Genomic DNA, 16,553 nt, shown 5'->3' on the forward strand with positions numbered 1-16,553 from the left:
GTAGACAAACATAGTAGGACCTGCATGGTATAGAAGTGAGACTGTTCTTTAGAAGAGAGAGATTTTAAAAGACATAATTAAATACAGAGATATACCATATTCATGCACTGGAAAATTTAATGTTATTGTAATGCCATTTCTGCATTTCTCCACAAGTTGACTTGTTTTAATTCACTCACAATCAAAATGACAGAGGACTTTTTGGTTTTTTTTATTGTTGTTGTTCATTTATGGAAATTGAAACATATCTGAAATTTATATAAAATATAAGTAAGAAAAGCCAAAACCATCTAGAAAAAGAAGAATGTTGAAGAGCTCATACTACCTAATTTAGTGTAAGCTACAGAATCAAGACAGTATACTATTCATATACTATTCATATATATTAATAGTATATATATATATTCATATACATATGAATATATGTATACATATATTGCATACATATACATATTCATATTCATAATATACTATTAGCAAAAGAACTGCCATGTTGAATGATAGCACAAAGTAGTAAATCCAAAAAAGGACTCAAGCATATATAGCCAGCACACATAGACTCAGTTGACTTTTGATAAGGGTGTCAAGGCAGTTTGAATGGGGAAAAGAAACCTTTTTTTCTACAAATGATGCTGAAAAAACCTTATTTTTTTTTTTAAAAGAAATTGTCTCCACCTCATACCACACAGGAAATTAATTTAAAATAAATCAGAGGCTAAAAATTGAAACCTTAAACTACTAAACTTCTAAAAGAAAATAATTTGGGATAACTATAATCTCTTTAAACTCTAAAAGCTTTCCTTTTCTCTGATTTTTCCTATTTGTGTGGTTTCTCCCTTCCTTCTCTTTTTTCTTAGAAGACACTAGTTTTGTTGTTGTTTTCTGTCTGTTCTCTTCTGCTCTCCCTGTTGTCTTTATATCTTTTTCACACTGTATACTCTCCTGATCTCAGAGATCCTCAGTTCTCCATTTATATCTCAAAGTGATGGCCTAAACACTAATTAGGAGGGGTGCATACATGACTGAGACTCTTATTAATCTGATGACTTTACTGAAAGGGGATTGGGTATATTGTGGGGAGTCGCAAATCTCAGTATCTTTGAGTGTTTTATTTGGGCCATTCAGTTTTCTCAGAGATTACATCCCCCAGGTTCATGGGAGTGGGGTGGGAAAAGGATTCCACAGTTTATTGAGCATTCAGTGGAAAGATTTTCTCTGAATCCCTTTGTTTTCATCCTTTCCTCACTGTTTCTGGCTTCTCTGAGTCCAGAGCCTCACCCAAGATTTGTATTTTCATGAATACTTCAGTGTAAGAAATTTGAAAATTTAAGGCTCATTTGGCTGGTTACTATCAAATGAGATTTTTTTTTTTTTAATCTAAAACATTTGTGCATCCTTAAATTCCCCCTCTGGGTATAGATAGGAGTTAGGTGCATTGCCCTAAAAGTCACAGATCAAATGGGTGTGTAGTGATTAAGATCAAGGACTTTGGCATCAGAAAACCTTGGTTCAGCTCTGTTTCTACATTTTTGCTGTGAATATCTTTACTTGGTTCCCTTAAGCTTCAGTTTCCTCAAGCTTCAGTTCCCTCATCTGTTAAATGGGAAAAATAATTATATTTATTTCTTAGGGTTGTGAGAATTAAATAATACATCTATATCTCATAGAGTACCTGACATAAAGTTAAGCCTTCAATGACTAATGATGATGAGATAAATCTGTTTAAGAAAACACATCTGGTTGATGAACACTGATTTGATTCCTCCTCTGATTCTGTGGTCCTGGATATGTTGTTGAATCCATAGAGTCCAGAAGAGCCATAAATATCATCTAGTTCAAGCCCTGAAATCTGGTCCATGAATTGTCTTGTGTGCTCTTCCCCATCAAGTGATTTCACTAGAAGTGGTGGAATTGGGCCCAGACCTTGGCTTGTTTGTTACCTGAGCCTGTCTGGTAACTATCACCATATGCTTCCTTTATTGAACCTCTTCTTTCCTTGCCCAATAAAATCTAATGGTGTTTTGGCTTATGGGATGGTTGATGGCAGCCCTGCTTTTATTTCTCCATTATCAGGACAAGGAGGCCAAGGGGCTGGGTAAGGGAGAATCCAGAATGGGAGCAGAACCAAATTCCTGCCTAATTTCCCTTTAGCTCCATGAGGAGGAGTCTGTGTGTAAACTACCGCCAGCAGGGAGAGTTAATTGCATTTGAGTGTGAATTGCTCAGTAGCCAGGAGGACCATGGCTGATGCAGTTTACAAGTATGCATACCCACAGCATAGGTGCTCATGGATGTGTGGGAAACCCCCTACATGTGTGGACAGCAATGCCCACGTATGCCCACACCATCATTCCACATGTCTGCATACACCCTAATGGCCAGGAGGAAAGTGCTCAGCACATTTGATCATACATCTCAGACCGAGGGAGGCCATTCAGGATAAGGAAAGAGAAGATTATGAGGCAGAAAGAGAAATGAAACCTAGAGGTTCTGCCCTGTCAGCATTAACTGGAGTGTAAGAAATGGAATTTGGACAGACAGACAAACTCCTGACATCTGCCAACAGCTAAAATGTTCAAAGGGCTTCTAATTCTCTAGCTGGTGATTGAACTTGGGTGGGTTTACCTGAGTAAGAGTTCTCAGTCTTTCCATCCAGGAGTCCCAGAAGGCTTGGCACCCTGTGATGAATGTCCATGGCTGATCTGTAAAGCTGAAGTCCATTGCATTCCTGCATCCACTCAGCTTCTCTTCTTGGAGGGTCTCTCCCTTTATTTGTGATATAGGGTTTATCCCGAGACTGGTTTGGATGTTTTAGGGTGGGGATATTTATATTCATACCCAAAATGGTAATTGGAGACACGGAGATATGGGGTCGGATAACATGGGAAAAAGAAATGGCCTTTGCAGGTGTTGCTAGCACTGTCAGAACAAGGGGAATTTGTTCTGCTAAGAGCTCTTATTATAATTCTTATTTTTCTCTTTATTTTAGGAGTTTTTGTTTGCTTCTTGGTTCCTTTTATTTTGCTGGGGGTCAGGCAACAAGGTGAAGTTTACCTTTTCCGCATATCATTTCCAGGTTTTGGATGATGCAAATGTACACACTCAGTGTGGACCAGATTAGACCTTCACATGCTGATGCTATAGGGTGAGATGCCCTGAACTGAGTTGAAGTCACATCTTGGTTATTATCTTTTGACACTGACATCCATGGCCCTTCCAGATAAAAAAGGAGGAACATGGATAGAACCAGTTTTAATAACCCATGACTCTAGGACTAGACAGTATCTAATGTCCTTTGCAGTTTTAACAGTTCATAATTCCTGTACATGAATCTTTCGGATGTGCTGCATGAGAAAACACGGGTATTCCAAAAACCAAGCCCTTGTCCTGCTGCTCTGTGTTCCTTTCTTTCCTCTGTAACTCCATGCATCCTCAGGTCTCCATGTAAGGCAGGCTTTTCCTGTCCACCTATAGCTGCCAAAGTGCTCTGAGTGTGTCTACTATGTGTCTGCTGTCCTCCCTGGAGATCCCCCATTAGAGAACTTGTCACCCTGAGGTAATTATTCATTTAACTGCTTCTCTCCCCAGATACCCTGTGGGAGTTAATGGAATGAAAGCAGTTCCTGTCACTTTATCGTTTTTTTTCCCTGGTCTATATATTCTCCTATGGGCTGGAGGTGTGGAGAAAGGTTTGGTGGTGGTTGAACACTGATTGGGCTTCTCCAACCCTCCTTGAAGAAGGCTGTGCCTGGTGGCTAATCTGTTTGCTTGTCTTTTGTGCCTTTTCTGAAGACAGTGACTGCCTGGGCTTATCAAAGATCAGAGCTAAATGTGCTCTTAAAAGTTGCAAAATCAAACCCTTCACTAGGTAGATGATGAAATTGAGACCCAGACTGGGGAAAGGACTTGGTTAAGTTCACCAGCTAGAGAAGGAACCCAGCTGGCCCCAGAACCGAGGTTGTACCCACCATTCTGGGTAATTCCTGAAAAGAGAAATTGATTTAACATCCTTGATTCCTGCACTCCAGGATAATTTTGCAGCTGAAAAGAACAGTTTCTTTCCTATTTCTGAATTCTGATATGCTTGGTTATTTGTACTAATAGCTTATTTGTTTCATGTGGCATTTAATACTCTACCTCATGTGAACCTGAGAACTATTTCTGAGGCAAGCATGATCTCTCCCCTTTGCCACATAATGAGGTCAGGATTATTGTGGCTTTCCTCCGGAGAACACAAAAGCAGCAACTGGCAGAATGAGGTTTTCATTGTAAGCGTAATGGTTTTTTTCTGCCACACTTGCTTCCTTTTTTAGCATTAATTTTTAATCAAGTCAGTAATACAGAAACACCCTTGGTGAAACAATTAAAATGTTATAAAGCTAAAATCCTCTCTGACTACTACCCTCAAGCCCAGTCTCTTTCCTCTGATCAAGGAGATGCTGACACAGTGAGTTGGGTGTCTGTCCCATCAGCCACTTTTCTATACATTTACTTTTATATGTCTGTGCCTGCAAATCCTGCAAATTGTTTATGTTGTTTTTTTTTTAGTGGTTTTGTATTTTAGGTGACATTTTGAAGTCTCCCTCTCTATGTGATGTTTTCAAATCTCCTGTTTTCAGTAAGGCTTGGAGTTTTCACGCCAGTGGATACAAATCTGTCTAATTCTCTTATCCTTGTACATGCTGTTCCTTGGAAGAACTGTGCCATAGGTAAGCCACTCCCCATATACACATATTCATTCCATTCCCACACATATGACACTGCTGGTAACATTTGCAAATAGGTTTCCTTGTGTGTGTGTGCTTTTCTAGAATAGATAACAAACCATAAAATTGCTCTGGCTTAGCTAGGTCATGTGCATGTCAAGTATTAACCAAAACTGCCAAATTGCCCCAGAGTGTGGGTGTACAAATTCATACCCCAGTTTACTCCAGTTTCCTCCAGGAGGCCAAGTCATTTTCTAGGCCTCTGTCAGGCCAATACTTGATATATCAGTGTTCTAAATTTTTTCCAGTCTAATAGGTGAAATTTACTGGCTGCTCATATTTCCTTATCTATGAATGGGGACTTAAATAGGTACTCCTCCAAAGAAGATACGCAAATGACCAAGAAACAGATAAAAATGCCATTAGCCATTAGTGAAATACAAATCAAAACCAAGAGATATCACTTCACACCTACTAGAATGGCTAATTTTTTTTTTTTTAAGGAAAGTAACAAGTGTTGGTGGCGATGTAGAACAACTGCAACCCCTGTACATTGGTGGTGGGAATATAAAATGGTGCACCCACTGAGGAAAATTGCGTGGTAGTTCCTCAAAAAGCTAAACATAGGATACCCCATGACCCGACAATTTCATCTTTGGTGTAAAACTCCAAAATTCCTAAGCAGGGAGTTTAACAGATACTGTACACCAGTGTTCATTGCAGCATTAGCCACAATACCCAAACAGTGGGAAAAAACCCAAGTGTTATCCAACAGATGAATGGATAAATAAAACATGCTGTGTACACAAAAAGGAATGTTATTCATCCAAAGAAAGGAATGGAATTCTGATACATGCTATAACATGCATGAAACGTAAAACATTACACTGTAAGAAATAAGCCATATGTAAAAGGACAAATATCATATGATTTCACTTATATGAAATATCTAGAATAGGCAAATTCAAGTTAGAATCCAGGTAGAAACCAGGGCATTTTTCATAGAGGCTTCATCATTTGGTGGAAGTGGAAAGCCCCTACTATAAACTAAGATATACAAGATGGATTTAAAATTCAAATAGAAAATAGCCCAGTTAATATTTACATAAACATTCAATGCATTGTCTACATTGCACATTCCTGATGTTCTAAAATCATGGTTCAGGTTCAAAATGGTGCCCTTACCATGGTCCAAGATTCTCCATCATACTGGAAATCCAAAGAGGTGGCTGGTACCAAAGACATAAATGAGAGGCAGGAAAGGATAGCAGATGATAACCATCAACAGATGCACAGAAGCCGCAGAGTGTCAGCATCAACTTAGAGTAATTTATGATGAAAACCAGAATGAAGCCAAAAGCCAAATCTCAAAGGTATTCAAGAAAATCAGCTGTGAATCAGGAGTGATAGCTGAGTAAGAACCACAGACAAAGTGGGCAACGCCCTGGAGTTGACCATGGTAGACCACAGAATAGCAAAATCAGAGCCAAGCACCGGGCCCAAAGATAAACAAAGATAAAGCAGGGTCAGAGTTCAGAAGAGGCTGGTGATGCAGAGGGGTCAGGAGTTGGGAGGGGCAATAGCAGAACTGTGGAACATGGGCGTCTGAGCCACTCTAGATGGTCTGTCGCCCCCTGCTTCAGAACTCCACCTAGGGAGGTTATAAAAACACAAGTAACAGGACCCAATTCCATATTCATACACTCAGGATCTCCTGGAGGTAGGAACCAGGTATATGCATTTTTAATATGTTCCCAAATGGTTCTGAGGCTCCTTAGAGTATGATAAATGTAGATAAGGGGACATTCCCCCAGCTTCTCAGATAGACCACCAGTCCCTAGGTTCAACATTAACCCACAGGATCAATCTTCATTGGGGGCATGCAGGTCCTGCCAGCAAGTTTTAATAAACACAGACTCTGAGCTTGTGGGGCTGGAGAGGGGACTATGACAGTAGCACCTACTAGTCACGGGGCACCCACCCTGTGCCATGCTTTCCTGGCATTGCTACACTTAATGCTTACCTATGAGGAGAGCCCCATGATCAGGCCCAATTTATAGATGATGAAGCTGAGACTAACAGAAGAAACACAGTGTATCCTGGGCCTCCTGGCCAGGCTGGAGCAGCTTCAGGTTCTGGGCCAGTTTGACTCCAAGACTCTTTGTATATACCGAGGTGTTACAAAATGTTTCAGACATCATTGTAAAAAGTTGGGGGAAGAAAAAGGTGGGAGATCAAAGAGGAGGTTGCAGTATTAGTTGACTGTGAGTCTTTGGTTAATGGAAAAAAATGTTTTTCACCACAGCAAACCCAAGGCATTAATGGGGAAGCAAGACTCTGCTGTCTTTTCTTGATCCTCCAGCCAGAGGTATTGTCAGGTTACATAATCTCTCTCTCTTTTTTTTTTTAATCTCAGTGAAGAAGGGTCTAAGATTAAGTTTGGGAAGAGATTGAAAACCAAAGCTCAGAGGAATAGATTAAAATGATGCTGAGGCATCCTGAATCACGAGGGGAAAAAATGACAGGACTTTGTTGATGGAGCTGCTGAAGGAAGATAAGATGCTGAAGGCATCTCAGAGGGATAGGAGGGCTGGGTTGAGAAAGAGAACAGCAGAGAGAAGAGATAACTGGGTGGAGAGCAGAGATAAGAGGCTGGGTGAGGCAAGGCCAGGGAGGAAGACCAGACTGGATTTTCCAGTCTGGAGTCTCTCCAGCACTCTGCCTTTCTCTTTCTTGTTTGTCTCTCAGAATATATCTTAAAAGGGAGGAAGGAGACCATATTTGTTGTATATTTGTACTATACCTTAAATGTTCAATTCTGATACTCAGTCTCTGTGCTTGAAAACATAGTCACATTTGCTGCTAAATCTAAACTCTCATCTCTTCAAGACTGTGAGGCCCAGGCCCCAGACCCTCTGGCATTGTGTCCTTTACACGCCCCCCTCCTCCCATTTCCAGCAAATTTGGAAAACTTAGCATTGGCCACAGAACTGGAAAAGATCAGTTTTCATACCAGTCTTAAAGAAGGGCAGTGACAAAGGATGTTCAAACTACCACACATTTGCACTAATTTCACATGCTAGCAAGGTAATATTCAAAATCCTCCAAGCTCGGCTTCAATAGTACATGAATGGAGAACTTCCAGATGTTCAGGCTGGATTTAGAAAAGGCAGAGAAACCAGAGATCGAATTGCCAACATCCATTGGATCACAGAAAAAGCAAGAGAATTCCAGAAAAACATCTACTTCTCCTTCATTGGTTACACCAAAGCTTTTGACTGTGCGGATCACAACAAACTGGAAAATTCTTAAAGTGATGGGAATACCAGACCACCTTACCAGCCTCCTGAGAAACCTGTATGCAGGTCAAGAAGCAACAGTTAGAACCAGTCATGGGACATGGGACAACAGACTGGTTCAAAACTGGGAAAGGAGTATGTCAAGGCTGTATATTGACACCCTGCTTATTTAACTTATATGCAGAGTACATTCTTCACAATGCCAGGCTAGATGAAGCATAAGGTAGAATCAAGATTGCCAGGAGAAATATCAATAACCTCAAATATGCAGATGACACCACCCTTATGGCAGAAAGCAAAGAGGAACTAAAGAGCCTCTTGATGAAGATGAAACAGGAGAGTGAAAAAGCTAGTTTAAATCTCAACATTCAAAAAACGAAAATCATGGCATCCGGTCCCATCACTTCATGGCAAATAGATGGGAAAACAATGGAAACAGTGACAGACTTTATTTTCTTGGGCTCCAAAATCACTGCAGATGGTGACTGCAGCCATGAAATTGTGAGGACCAGATGGTTGGATGACATCACTGACTGAACGGACATGAGTTTGAGCAAGCTCCGGGAGATGGTGACGGACAAGGAAGCCTGGTGTGCTACAGTCCAGTGGTGCCTCAAAGAGCTGGACACGACTGAGCAACCAAACAGCAACGACTACAACAGCAACAACCCATTTCCAGGTTGGTTTCAGACAGACGTAGGCAGAAAGAACACCTGGTTTTGCTGAGGTTATTAGGGGGAGACCTACAACTCCCAGCTGACTATCTATCCTTCCGACCTCACACACGAGCGTAATCACTGGGAGGTCACCCTAGCACTGTGTGGGCCTGGAGGGCCCAGGGCACAGGGCGGAGCTTTGGCTTTGGAGCTGTTCCGCAGCTTGAGTCCCAGTATCTGAGCTCGCATTTCCTCATCTCTCAAGCAGGGATCAGACTGGCAGCTCCCTCACAGAGTGCTTGTTATGATGAAATAAAATAATGCACATACAGTGATTAGGGCAGTGCCTGGCACACAGAAGTGCTCAAATCTTGTTCGTCTGACTGCTGGCCCTGTTAGTAGGTGCAAGTGCAAAGGTGGGTGCACATGGCAGGCACCCCATGAAGATGATACTGACCCCCTGGGTTGAGGAGTCAGGATGCTTGATTCTAGTTCTATCTCATTCACCATCGAGGGAACCAGGGGTGTCACTGGAACTGTCTGTGCTTCCATTTATCTCCTCTATAAAATGGAACTGTGCCCTTCCTCTGATGCAGACTGCTATGTGTTTGAAAATGCTTAGGAAAGTATGAGACAGCATAGAAATACAGAAGTGGTCATTTCCATTACTCTAACACTGCACTTTTGCCAAGCTGACCACTGACTACTGAGCTTATCAAACTTCCTGTAGCTAAGAATTATTAGTTGCTATAATTTGCCTTCACCTTCTAAAGTGGAAAGTTTCCTCTTTCTTCCTTTGACCTGGATACTGGCATCAAAGGCACAGCTGCAAGGAAGTGTGCAGGCAGAATTCCAAACTTTCATTCTTTTTTCTCTCATCATTCTTTTTGCTTCTCAGGTACATTAGAAGTGATTCAAGTCTCTATATTATGCACTTAGCCTAATAAAGCCAGAAACGGCTTTATAGACTATAAGATGTCTGGAAACAAGGACTAGGTCTGTCTAGTTCGTTCTTAGACGCCAGTACCTAATAGGGCCCTTGGCACATAGGAGACATCCAGCACACTTTTGTCAGATGAATGAATGTGGTTGAAATCAAGATTGTTTACCCAACAGCCACCCCCAGTTTCTTCCATACAGACTGATCCTAAGTTTTGGCTGAATGGCAATGTGCACAGCCTGTAATGATTCTTGTAAAATAGTTCCAGATAGCTCAGTCCCCCTTGCTAAAAGGTGGGTCTGTGACCCAGTGAAATAAATGGGCAGTGAAATATATGGGGAAGTCTTCTTGTTGATTCTAGGAAATATTTCTCTTTTGGATAAAAGGTAAGTATCATATTAGAGGAAAAGTCCCATTTCCCATCTTCTTTTTCCTTTCTGCTTGGGATGCTTTTGTGGATGGGTATACTACAGCTCTGGCAGCCATCTTGGGACCAGGAGGGAAGAGTCTAGGAAAGTCAGAGAGACTCTAACATCTCATTGTCAACTAAAGAATGTCACTCCCCATCTGGCTCAACAAGCATTGAGTAACTGCTCCTCTAGCTGCTGACCTTCATCAACACATCCAAAGGAAGTGCAGGGTGGAGATCAGGAATGAGTCACTCTGTGATCTGGGGAAAAGGGCAGACCAGGCCTTCAGATCGATACTTTCAGGAGAAAAATTGTATCAACCAGGATTCTTGCATTTTCACGTACTTAGAAAAGCATTAAAACCATTAAGTAAGGTATCTGTTCCATGTGACTAGCAGTGACCTTCTACAGAGATGTGGGCTTGGTTGACAAACTCCTTCACCAAATTCACATATACATGGGGACTCCCATTATGTTTAGGCACCAGAGGGCACAGGGTTGCCTTTTGACCAAGCTCCTTCTTCTGCACAAAGCTTTCCACTGAACCCTTCATCTACATTTGTCTTATCTTGGTGCCATCTCCTTACTGTCCCTCTCATATCTCTGAACAGATTAGTGGCACCACCTTGTCCCCCTAGACATTCCTTCTCTGTTGATCTTTGCAGTTTTCTCATTATCACTTTCCACAGACCAACTATTATATCTTGGGTTTTAACTACTTTAATGGGTCTCATCCACAGCCGTTGGGACATTGAAGTCATTACCTTGTCTCCTCAGATCTTCCTGAGCAATCTTATTGATCATTTCTTGGAGCAAAATCACTTGGGGGTATTAGACCCATGTAAACTTGTAACTTGGCCGAGCGTTATCCTGATTAATTAGCAACACTGCTTTCTGGTGCAAAGCCACCCTCCCTGCAGACCGCGCTGTGCTGTGCTGAGTTGCTCAGTTGTGTCCATGGACTGTCGTCTGCCAGGCTCATCTGTCCATGGGGATTCTCCAGGCAAGAATACTGGAGTGGGTTGCCATGACCTCCTTCAGGCCCCTAGGGACTGGTGCTTTGCAAACATGTCTATATACCAGAATTACCTGAGGTGCTTTCAAAACTCGTGAAGCCCAGGACATGTCAATTAAACCAAGAGAGCAGAGGTCAATCCAGCTTCAGGATTTTTTTAAGTTCCCCACAAGATTCCAGTGTACAGTCACATTTGAAGATCAGTGCTTTAGACAAGTACTTCTTGATCTTTAATGTGCATGTGAATCACACAGAGGCCTTGTTTAAATGCAGATTCTGAGGGTCTGGGATGCCACTGATATTCTGCATTCCTGACGAACTCCAAGGTGATGACAACAGTTGTCTGATGCCCACATTTTGCAGAGAAAGGGTCTTGAATCTAGATTTAGTAGTCTATTCTAATGCTGGATCTGAAATTAAATTCCCCTTATGTCCAATTGCAACGTCACAGGAAAAAAAAAATACATTGCCTGCAATAAAGCCAAGGGCAGGGGCACTGAATTGAAAAAGTCAGGAGTGTTGTTGATCTCCAATTTGGTTATGGACGTGGGTTGACAAATTATCCCACTCTATGGGGGACTGAGGGAGGTTTTCAAATGCCAGGATTTTGAGTCTTAAAACTGGAACAAGTTCATCACCATAGTTAGAGGTAGCGTCCCAAAGAGCAACAGCCAAGTTTTGCACTTCAGCATCTGATTCCTCTTTCTTGGAGCAGGAGGGAGTCCCATAGGGTCAAGTGTTTGCTAGGAAAGACAGCTTAAGGAGAAGAAATGAGAGTTGCAGGCCCAACAAGAACTTAAAGAATGTGACTTCAAAAGAGTAAAGAATCACGCAGATCCAGATGGAATTAGAAATTTTCAAGGACAATATTATCGCATGGCCCTAGAGATAAGTCTAGGGTACATGGTTTAGGTTTCTGCTCTACCATTCCTTTCCTGTGTTTCCTGGGGTAACTTATTCCCCTTCTCTGGGCCTCAACTTCATGAGCTAAGAAATGGGTGTTGAGTTGAAGGATGTGAAGGGTCTTTCCTGCTCCCATACCCCCTAGCTCCTTATGCAACATGGATAATACTACCATTGCAGAAGTACATCTTTACAGTGTAATTAGAAAATGAACCTTCAGATTTGGGAGCAGCCGTCTCTAGGGCTCCCCAGGCACCTCCACAATGGCATTAGAATTTATCATATTCAGGAACACTTCCCTTTTCTGACCTCTGATGTTCAGAGCGCCAAGAACTCATAGTGCTTTTTTTCCTTAAGACTGTAACATGTATACAAATCTAAATGAAACTCTATCTCAGATACAACCTTTTGGTTACAAGTGGCTTCCTCTTTCTGCTCTTGCCTCCATCACAGGGAACCCACTTCTCAACATTTTTTCTTTAGATGGACAAAGAGTCTCCCCAGCCACCCATTGCAAGATTCCAGTTAACCTTTCATTAAGTTTGCTAACAGCTAGCTTCAGCTCTTTATAACTTAGTTCAATACATTCCCATTTCAATGGGTCCCACCTGGCTTCCTTAAGGTTACTGCCAGCTTCTCCACTAGCAGCTTCCTCCACAAATGCAAATAGACTCTGAGTAAATAATATGGGAGCAGGGGAAGACTAAGCTATAAAGGGGTTGGCATTGCAGAACCAGGGTTTCCCTGGTGGCTCGGTGGTAAAGAATCTGCCTGCCAGTGCAGGACCTGGGCTCTATCCCTGGGTCTGGAAGATCTCCTGGAGAAGAAAAATGGCATCCCACTCGAGTATTCTTGCCTGGGAAGACCCATGGACAATGGTGCCTGGCAGGCTACAGTCCATGGGGCCGCAAGAGTCAGACAGGCTTTAGCAACTAAACCACCACCACAGGGAAGTGATTCTGTCTTCTAGGCCCCCAATACAGTGGATATTAGGAGGTTGTTTGTAGATGCTACCAATTCATCCTGATGGCCCAGAGAGGGAAAGAGGAGCCAGCACCCCAACCGCCTGCTCTGATCAAGGAGTCTCAGCGTAAGAATTCTGGATGTATTCATTTCTTTATCCTGTGACTCCCATCCTCCACCCCCTCGATCTTTGAAACTCACACTGGCTTCCTTTATCCAGTTCGAGGATGTTATTTACCAAGTGTGGTGTGAGCGCCCGTAAGTGGACACACAATATTCCATGTCAGTCTAGGCCACTTCGCTCCCACATCTTCATTCCTCCGTATCAGCTGCCCGGCCTCTGAGTCCCCCACTGCAGCCTGGGGCAGAGCCTAAGGGTGTTTCCTCTAAGTCCCCTTGAGTGGAAAATAGGAGACTGGAATCTCACGTCTGCATTTGGAAGATTCCTCTGCCACAGCATGGAGGACAAATTGGAGAGGGAAAGGAGCGAAGCTGGTGAGTGTAGTTAGAAGCTACCCTAAGGCTCCAGCAGAAAGTGATGCTAGCTTGACTGAGGGCTGATGACTCCCCTGGGACCTTGGGCACCGGTTGCTGGAAACTCTGCCCCTACCCTCTACTCCACCTCCGTGGCCATGCCAACCATCATGGGGCCCTGGTTACAGAAGAGTCTTTCCTTAAAATCTCCACCCTCCTCTTAGGGATTATGTGCAGCCAGAGTTCTCAAACTCTAAGACTCATCTTAATCACTTGTTAAAGTACAAATCACTGGGCTCCAACCTGGGGTTTCTGAGTCAGTAGGTGTGGATGGGCTTCTCAGGTGACTCAATGGCAAAGAACCTGCCTGCCAATGCAGAAGACATAAGAGACACAGGTTCAATCCCTGTATCAGGAAGATCCCCTAAAGGAGGGTATGGCAACCCACTCTGGTATTCTTGTCTGTAGAATCCCATGGACAGAGGAGCCTAGCTGGCTACAGTTATAGGGTCATGAAGAGTTGGACGCGACTAAAGTGACTTAGTAAGCAAGCAAGGTGTGAGGTGGGGACAAGAATGTGTGCCTAACAAGTTCCATGTGATGTTCAGGCTGCTGGGCTGAAGTGCCCTGTTTGAGAACCTCAGAGCAACAACAGTGGTTCTCAGCCCTGGTTGCATGTTAGAACCACTTGGAGCATTAAAAATAAGTAAATAAAATAAAATCAGATGCCCTGGCTACACTCAGACCAATTACAAAAGAAACTCCTAAAGGGTGGGACTCAGGAATTGACATTTAAAAAAAAAACAATCCAGGTAATTACAGCGTTCAGCTAAGGTTGAGAGCTACTAGGCTGGAGGCTACTAGGAGGTTATTACTAGTTGTAAAACACTATGACTATGGATTTAAGTGCTTATAAATCCGACCAAGGCGTTTCAGAAACATACTTGGTAAAGACTGAAGATGGCCTCTTGCGAAGATACTCATTGAGCTGAGATGTTCTGTTTAGGGAGCATGGGATTTACTGTCATCCCTTCTAGCCAGACCCAAGTTGGTGGTGGTATTGGTGGTGGTTTGAGAAGGTGGGTAGGGAGCATGAGCTAAGTTAGGATGGGGTGTCTCATTAACCCACAACATATTAAAACTTGACCGTTTGTACAAGGTCATCTAGTCTCACCCCATTTTCCACACTGGGACACTGAAGCCCTGGACATGATTCTAGATCCATCACCCCCCATCCACCCATCCCCAGGTTCTAAATCTGAATTTAGCCTGCTTGTCATTTCCAATATTTTGAGTTAACATAGAGCAGAAAGCCAAGCAAAATAAAGCAACCTGTGTGCTGCTAGTTATTTCCTTCCTTCCTTCCTTATTAGTCCAACCCTGCCACTCATCTTGGCACCAGGTGAGTGAGGCAGAAGGCTTGCTGCCCTTGGCAGGAGGTTCTCCAAGTGCTTGGGTGGGAGGGGGTGCTTTTATTAACTGCTCTATTTGTGTGAATTAACATTGGAGGAGCCTAGAGGCTGTTGTGGATGAGTCATAAAACTGGTATTTTTTTTACCTCTCTTTAAGTAATGTCAAGAGAGTAAAAATATAAAGCATGGCTACCTGGAAAGACTGTGCACCTATTTTGTGAGTGTGTCTACTGCCCCAAACATACCAGGAAGTATTTCTGGCAAATTTCTTTCAGACCCAGTTGACTTCCCACATTTCTTCCCAGCCGGAGGCCTCTCACTGAGGTGCACATTCTTTCCATTCAGTCAATGACTGCTTGTTTTAGCCTCTCTCCATGGTTCCTCATGCTACTGGCTCAGAAAGTGTTTAAATAAACCTGTTCTTATTGCAGAGCCAGTTCCCATGGACTATATACTTAGAGAAACTGATCTGGACTGCCTCACAGTTATAACCACGGGCTGGCTCTCTATGAACATCCACATCATTCACCTTAGTGTACTCTGATGACCTCTTAGCTATTTCCAAAATTAAATTTCTCAAGCAAGAATTAAGATGTGACAAAATATGAATGGAAAAATAATAGAAAATCTGGACCTTTTAGAGGTCAGTCAAAATGATGGTGTGATTCCATGTTGTTTCATTCACTATTGAGGACAGTCAATAACCCAGGGATGCTCACACCACACCCAGAGTGAGGCACTGAATTCTTAATGCTGGGCATAAACAGAGATCTAAAAGCAATATAAAGCAAAGTTAACAAGGGTAGGGAAGGGGCCATAAGTCATGTCCCATAAACAAGGCAGTTTGGAGAAACATGAGGTTCTCTAGGTACCAGAAGCACTGCTGCCAGGTAGTAGAGAGTTTAGACCTGTTCTGTGTAATCACAGAGTTCAAACAGGACCAACAGGCAGATACTGTCTAGACACAGAGCTTGTTTTAAATATTTCTAAGTCTCAGAAGTGCCCCTAGATTGAATGGACTTCCTTAGGTGTGGTAGTGAGTTCACCATCACTGGAGGCATTCAAGTATACTGTGGAAGATAACTCATTAGTGATGCTACATAGATTAAGCCATGAGACAGGCAAAGTTTAGTCTCTAACTTTCACTTTGTGAAATTAAAGCATGACTGGATTAGGGACACCAATATGATAGGTGGCTATTTGTTTTTTAAACAAAAACTTCTAAGACATATTTTGATGATTCACATGTCATACCTGCATCATCAATCCTAAGAAAAAAAGGTACATTACAGTGTGAAAAGACCATCTTTATCCTCACTTCCACAGAGGACATTTTTTATCTTCTCCAACATCGTCTAGCCTGTAAAGAGAGAAGAGAGCCTACTGATGAGAACACCAAGACCAGCAGCCAGTGGATGCTGCTAAATTACAAAATGACTAACCAAGGGCTGTTAGAGTCAAAATGGCTCAGAGTCCATCCAGTCCAAGCCTCTCATTTCACAGATGGCAAAACTGAGGCCACGGGAGATAAAGGGCATTTGCCAATCTAGTATAATAAGGGGATTTAAAGTTTTTCTGTATTAGCAAAACATAAAATCATGATCTTAATGTGTCTCTTTACCAGGAGGATCTTCAAGTATGACTTTGAAAAGTTACCTTTCCCTACTTATTAATATTTACTTGCTAACAGATACTGTGGTATTGGTCAGTTATTAAGAAAGGAAGGTCTTTATCACAGTTTATACCAAATCCTTTCATTTCTTTTCTAAAAAGCT

General features: G+C 42.4%; 1 protein-coding gene across 1 annotated transcript in view; it reads left to right on the forward strand.

Moving 5' to 3' along the window:
- The window catches only part of LOC122440818 (hepatitis A virus cellular receptor 1-like), a 96,739-nt gene that overhangs the window by 43,966 nt on the left and 36,220 nt on the right, over window positions 1-16,553 (forward strand). Inside the window, exons 2-3 of the mRNA XM_043467518.1 lie at window positions 4,314-4,447; window positions 5,872-6,014. Of these exons, the coding sequence (XP_043323453.1) occupies window positions 4,314-4,447; window positions 5,872-6,014 (277 nt within the window). The remainder of the gene's footprint in view (window positions 1-4,313; window positions 4,448-5,871; window positions 6,015-16,553) is intronic.

This window comes from Cervus canadensis, chromosome 4 (assembly GCF_019320065.1).
Source record: "Cervus canadensis isolate Bull #8, Minnesota chromosome 4, ASM1932006v1, whole genome shotgun sequence".
In the NCBI taxonomy this organism is placed as follows: Eukaryota; Metazoa; Chordata; class Mammalia; order Artiodactyla; family Cervidae; genus Cervus; species Cervus canadensis.